We start from the raw sequence: 7173 nt of genomic DNA on the forward strand, positions 1-7173 counted from the left end.
TGTAATTTGAACTACAGTTTGAAAAAGATATGCAAGCAATTCGGCGTATAACCCTCATCCACTCCCTTCATCCATGTATATAAGCATAAAACAGCATCCTTTTACACCGTTTCGATGGAAAAAACCAATGCAAATCTCATATGTATCCTTTTGTATACTATATAAAGGCCGGATAACGCTAACAGGTGAGGGAACCTGAGTTTGCTTTCTAAAAATGAAAAATAAATTAATGACTCTAAAGAACCAACGATTATCAGTTATTAAACAAACTATATTCTTCACAATTAATCAACAGCTGATAGATTATCCCAACTCCGAGCAATATTAGTTATTGTGGGTTGGTCCATTAGCTGATATTTGTTTATTCATTATTTGTTTAGCCATTGATAATGACCGGCGTTTTGAAAAACAAATAGGATGACTTTCCACGTCCATAAACAAACAGGAAGATACTTCATACTTTTCTAGCTTCCAATTAAACCGAAAAATTGATTCAGTATGCACAGATTGGATGCCAAAAGTTGCAACAAGAACAGAATCTCAATGCACTTGTAAAACAAATAGGATGACTTCCACGTCCTTAAACGTAGAACTGATACACATTTTGACCAATTACTCAACCCACTCATTTTGCCCCTTCAAATTGTTTTGGAGGGATTACTAATACCATCATCAGGCTTAAAGCTAGTAAAGTTATCATATGATGTAAAACACATCACATAACAAGTTTGAGAGCTACATAACCTCATAGTACAATAATTAAAAAAAGAATTCAACAGTAACCCAACCATTGCAACATAGCTAGTTGGTACACTTAAAGCAAAAATGACAAAATCATCATGAACATTCCTACTCTTCTTTTAAAAAGTTGAACAAAGACGGACAAAAGACAAAACACTGGAAATGTAAAGAGTAAACTCGTACACTTGAAATCTAAGATTTCTGTCCTTCCTCGGCTGCAGCCTCAAAAGTTTCACCCGCTACAAGTTCCGGGACTTCATCATCATCCTCTTGTATTGTGTTCATAGCAGTTGAGCCTTCACCAGCACCCGCACCCTGTTTCTGAAACTGCTCTGCTAACCTTTTTAAGTTTTCCAAGTTGTCTGGCCCTGTACATAATCAATTAACCAACATTAATCATTTCTTAATGCTACTGCTATCAAATGAAACACAATAATTGCAAAAGGGTAAGAGATCTACACGTACCCAATTGGTTAAGAATGCTCGGGAGAACATCTTGCAAGTCTGATACACACAAAAAATTACATAAAGTTAGCTCACTGTCTTATGAGTTTAATTATAAACAAAATGTTAGTAAAAGGATTACATACTCTTTGTTTGTGAAGTACCACTAACAACCCAAGTGTTGGCACCAACAGCGGCTTGAACTGAAACACAAAACAAAGAAAGAAAGGTAATGATAATGATATTGTGTTAAATAATATGATATGGGAAAAAAGATAAATCATATAAAGTTAATACCTTTAGGGTTCAAGAACTGGATAACTTGCTCATCCTTAAAAATGTTAACTTCCTCAATTTGTGGTATCGGGTTTACTCCTATTCTTTTCAAAGTGCTTTGCAACCTTTTGTCATCGGTTGTGGTTGTCTTATGTACAGCCTTCTTCTTTCTGAATGTAAAGTAACACAAAGCTTCAATTAGACCAACTAGGCATGTAAATAATTATTATATAAAAAATTTATACAATATACAAAGATCACAAGCATAAACTAAGAAAATACAACCTTCTAACGCTACCCTTTCCACCAGTGCGGACAGCACCAGCCATCTTCTGTAGCTTTTCTACATTCATCTGCATACGAACAAACAAATAAATGATGTATATCATTTATTATTTAAAATATATACAAGGTGCAACTAAGATAAAAGCATAACATTTTTAACTATATTCGTACTCATTTGCAGTGGAAAAATGGTCTGTAAGACTGTAACGCGATACAAGCATAAAAAAACACTACATACAGAGCACACATATTATTTTCAATCCTAGATAAAAGTCCTATTTTGATCTAAAAACTGAAACTAAAACCAGAAAGCAAATTTTTATGCAATAGGCAAGCTTCTTCAGGTATATGTTTACACTGTAATAACACGGATACATTAAAAATAAAATACAAAACTCATATAAGTCAATAAACATTACTAATACTTATAGAATATGTATTTAAAAACAAGCAAAGCACCTATAAGTTGGCAATATTCTACTAAAAAGCATTAAAACCGTATATAAAAATAAAACTAAAAATCAAAACCTAAACTTTAACTATCCAGGAAACAAACTAATTGTAGAAAATTGATAAATCTAACTAACGGAATTAATATATGCAGTACTATGGATCCGTCTAGAAGCACATCAAACTACATAACCAAAACATAATTAAATTGAAATTGAAATTAAATTTGAAATTGAAATTGAAATACAGAGATTGATTATATAAACAATAAGAAAAGTATGAGGTTGATTTACCTTGAGATCGTCGGAAAAAATTAGCTGTGACCGGAAGACGGAAAATGAGAGCGGTGGGTGGATAGAAGATATATGAAGGATAAAACCCTAGAGCAGTATATAGCTCCTTTTACTAAAGTTTATTTGTAGCAAGTTTGATCCTTATTTATGTAAAAACTTCATAATCAGTCCCTCAATTTTGCACTAAAGTTTCAGTTGAGTCGACAGAGTTGTATTGGCTATGGCTGATTAAAGACCCGTAGTAATTTCGTGTCATGCTCAAGATTTGTCAAAAGAATTGTGGAGGTTGTGTTTAATTACAGTTCATTGTGATTTAACAATGAATATTTCGTTTAATATTTAGCGTGTTTGTTTGAAATTTCTGAATGGCAAAGGATATTGAAAAACATAAAAATATGTGTTATGTTATGATATTAAAATGTCAAAAGTGGTAGATGACAACTTCCACAAGAATTCAATATTTAGGACACAAAATTGAATGAAGATCTCGTGCTAGATTTCATACAGTAAATCTTAAGTATTATAAATATGCAACTAATGAATGTAATTAAGGTGTGAGTACCAAAAATATAATATACTCCATTACTCCTTATTCTCTCTCTTTCTCTCATTCTTATTATTACAATAGAAGTATCCAAATAATAGGTTACTAAAGGTAATTATAAATAAATTATAACACGTTATCAGCACGAAGTGCTCCGTGTAATCAAGATTTATCTAAGCAAGCACAAGTCACTAATCAAGGTAAGAAATTCTTTAACGATATCTTATATTATCTATTAGTAAGGTAAATATTATTATCATCATAAGTAAAATTATATTTCTGTAATCTAACTTTTATTAACTTCACTAACATTTATATTTATGTTATTTAAGTTATATATGGTCGGTTATACCGCCTGAATTATATTTCTGTAATCTAACTTTTATTAACTTCACTAACATTTATATTTATGTTATTTAAGTTATATATGGTCGGTTATACCGCCTGAATTATATTTCTGTAATCTAACTTTTATTAACTTCACTAACATTTATATTTATGTTATTTAAGTTATATATGGTCGGTTATACCGCCTGAATTATATTTATGTAATCTAACTTTTATTAACTTCACTAATATTTATATTTATGTTATTTAAGTTATATATGGTCGGTTATACCGCCTGAATTATATTTATGTAATCTAACTCTTATTAACTTCACTAACATTTATATTTATGTTATCTAACATTTATGATTACTTATGCAATTAATCATTATTTATTTCATGCATACTAATGTTTATTCTTAAAATTTATTATTTATGCATAATATGTTTATTCTCTTAATCTTCGTATTTATACTAAACATATTTATACTAAATGTATTTATAGTAATCGTATTTGTACTAATAAAATTCTTTTATTAAAATTATTATTAATACAGCGAGTACATAACAGTCGTTAACGTCAACTAACGACGTTACAACGACTATATTTTTCAAATATAAAATAAACATCTCCGTTTTCACAATTTCACAAATCAATCTTCATTTTCTCAGATTACCACTCTCAAAAAGTTTTTTGTAAAGATGATTCACACAAGGATGATTTTTCCTATTGTATTGGTCATACTAACTATCATCATTGTTGCTAATATACCACCCGGTGAACCTATATTCTATCCTGCTCTTGTGGTTTTATCATTTGTAATCATGCCATTATTTTGTTGTTTGCTACTTATGATTCTAATTTCCTTTTATTATTTGTCTATGAATAGAAGTTGATTATGATTTATGTTGTTCATCTTTTTGATAATAGAAAATGTCGAATTTGAAAAGGCTTAAATTTGCTCCTTTAGAATCAAGTGGGAACAACTACTTAACATGGGTTATGAATGTAGAAAAACATCTCGAATCAATCGGTATTTTAGAAACCCTGAATGAAAAAAACAATTGTTTCGAACAAGAGAAAGCAATAACAAGTATTTTTCTCAGCAAACATATTGACGAGTCCTTAGAATCTACATATTATATGATCGAAGATCCAAGTGTATTATGGAAAATACTCAAAGATAGATATGATATTAATTATCAAGAAATAACAGTGATCTATGAATGAATAAAATTGAAGATGTTAGTAGACGCTCTTATAAGAATCCCGGAGATTCTTATTAATGATCTGGTAATGTGGATCATCAGTCTAGTATTTCTTGAATACATGAACATCTTGTTTATCTCTACAAATAAGTCCCAAAAGAAAAGAAAACGAGAGTGAATCTGTTGAAAAATCTTTATTAAATAAACCCTGAGCTACCTTGAGACTTGAATGGTTTGAATTTTCTAAGATGCCTAGCTTGTTATGTATCACTCATAAATAAATGGTTTTAGAAGTGTTATCTTTTATGTACTTCAGATTGTAACTTGTTTGCAGATAATATAATTTGATTACCTTGCTGAAATATAACTCATTATTTGCTTACCTTATTTGAAGTTTTAGTATAAATCCTGCTGAAATACAACATCAATTAAATGGTAAAAACCTGTGTATTGCAGATAGTGGTAACATACACACTATGATCAAATTTAAGAAATATTTCATTGATTTAAATTAAATGAAGGAATTATAAATACTATATCAGGTCTTGCAAACTTGATATAAGGAACGGAAAAAGCAAAAATTCATATAACCAAATGGTACGAATTTTCTGATAAACCGGAAATGAGAAATACCTATGTAGCACCGAAAAGCGCATATGATAAAAAGCGCAGCGCATATGATTAAAAGCGCAGCGCATATGATTAAAAGCGCATATGATAAAAAACGCATATGATGAAAAGCGCAGCGCATATGATTTAAAGCGCATATGGTGGTTAATGAAAAAGCACATATGGTGATTAATGAAAAGCATATATGGTGATTAATGAAAAGCACATATGGTGATTAATGAAAAGAATATTGAGAAAGAATCACCAATGTTTCTTGAAAGAATTCAAGGTTATATATATGGACCAATTCATCCATCATGTGGACCATTTTGATATTTCATGGTTTTAATAGACGCATCTAGCGGATGGTCTCATGTTTGTGTGTTATCAAGCCGTAATATGGCATTTGCAAAGTTTCTTGCATAAAATTATTAAATTGAGAACACATTATTCTGATTACACCATTAAAAGGATGAGACTTGATAATGCTGGTGAGTTAACATCTCAAGCATTTAATGATTATTATATGTCTACAAGGATTGTTGTTGAACATCCAGTTGCTCATGTGCATACACAAAATTGGTTTAGCTGAATCAATAGATAAACGCTTGCAGCTAATAACTAGACAATTGGTAATGAGTACAAAACTCTCAATATTTATATGGAGACATGTAAATTTACATGATGCGATATTAATTCGTATTAAACCAAGTGCAAGTCATAAATATTCTCCATTACCAACTTAATTTTGGTCGAGAGCCAAATATTTTCCATCTTAGAACATTTGGTTGTGCAGTGTATTTTTAATTGCACCACCACAACAAATGGTTCCTCAAATAAGGATTGAAATATATGTTGGATATGAAACATTTTCAATCATAAGATATATTGAATCCATGACGGGTGATGTTTTTACAGCACGTTTTTTTTTGCTGATTGTCATTTTAATGAAAAATTGTTCCCTAGATTAGGGGAAGAAATGAAAAAATAAATAAAATGATGTTTCATGATGTGAACATCAATTAAGGTATCTTTATACTCTCTTGATACTCGCACAAAAGAATGCGAAACACAAATTTAAAAAAAAATAATGCATATGCAAGAACTTGAGAATAAATTGCCCGATGCAATTACAGATGCAAAAAGAGTGACTAAATCATATATATCAGCAGTAAATGCTCTAGCAAAAATTGAAATTCCAAAAGCTGGCAATAATGTCACTCATGAGTCTTTTGTCACGTCTGAAACGTGGAAGACAAATTAGTTTCAAAGATAAAAATCCTCGAAAAGGAAAATCAGCTGATAATGAGGTAAAAAAAAAAAAGGTGTTCAAGGAGAACCACAAATCAATATTCCTTCTACAGAGGATATTGACGATGTAAATACATAAATTGCAATAAATTATGCAATATTATGGAACCGAAACAAAATGACAAATATTGATTTTTCATATAATCTTACAATGACATCATGAATAAAGATGATGATCTGGAACCAAAATCTGTCATTGCATGTCAAAATAGACATGATTAGACTCAATGGATAGGAGCAATACGAGCTGAATTTGAATCGCTCAATAAAAGAAAAGTTTTAGATCAATCGTTATCACTTTTAAAGATGTGAAACGTATAGGATACAAATAAATTTTTATCCGAAAAAGAAATGTGCAAATGAAGTTACAAGACAAAACTAGACTTGTAACTCAAGATTTTCCACAAAGACCAGAAATGAATTATGAGGAAAACTTATCCTCCTGTAATGGATACAATTACTTATCAGATACTTAATCAACCTGGTAGTTACTTAAATGCATCTCATAGATGTTGTTACTACTTATATGTATGGATCACCTGAGAGTGATATATATAAATATACATGAAGGGTTTAAGGTATTATAAGCATCTAATGCAAAACCCAAGGGAATGTATTCCATTAAATCACAAAGATTTTTAAATGGGTTTATACAATCAGGACGTATGTGGTATAACCGATTAA

At 30.3% G+C, this 7173-nt stretch overlaps 1 protein-coding gene across 1 annotated transcript; it reads right to left on the minus strand.

Annotated features, from left to right (window-relative positions):
- Positions 1-828: 828 nt before the first annotated feature.
- Positions 829-2564, minus strand: LOC139876919 (basic transcription factor 3-like). Its single transcript, XM_071864319.1, has 6 exons — positions 2490-2564; positions 1747-1814; positions 1483-1631; positions 1332-1388; positions 1207-1245; positions 829-1109 (listed from the first exon to the last, which is right to left on the minus strand). The coding sequence occupies exons 2-6, from the start codon at positions 1812-1814 to the stop codon at positions 934-936; spliced, it is 489 nt and encodes a 162-aa protein (XP_071720420.1). The 5' UTR covers positions 2490-2564; the 3' UTR covers positions 829-933.
- Positions 2565-7173: the final 4609 nt, after the last annotated feature.

This window comes from Rutidosis leptorrhynchoides, chromosome 11, assembly GCF_046630445.1.
Source record: "Rutidosis leptorrhynchoides isolate AG116_Rl617_1_P2 chromosome 11, CSIRO_AGI_Rlap_v1, whole genome shotgun sequence".
In the NCBI taxonomy this organism is placed as follows: domain Eukaryota; kingdom Viridiplantae; phylum Streptophyta; class Magnoliopsida; order Asterales; family Asteraceae; genus Rutidosis; species Rutidosis leptorrhynchoides.

Bases quoted from the DNA above. Each gene is read 5' to 3' on its own strand.
- LOC139876919 (XM_071864319.1), bottom strand. From the start codon at position 1,814: ATGAATGTAGAAAAGCTACAGAAGATGGCTGGTGCTGTCCGCACTGGT. The intron at 1,246-1,331 runs GTATGTAATCCT...TGTGTGTATCAG, and splicing joins TGGTACTTCACAAACAAAGA to ACTTGCAAGATGTTCTCCCG. The intron at 1,110-1,206 runs GTACGTGTAGAT...GATTATGTACAG, and splicing joins GAGCATTCTTAACCAATTGG to GGCCAGACAACTTGGAAAAC.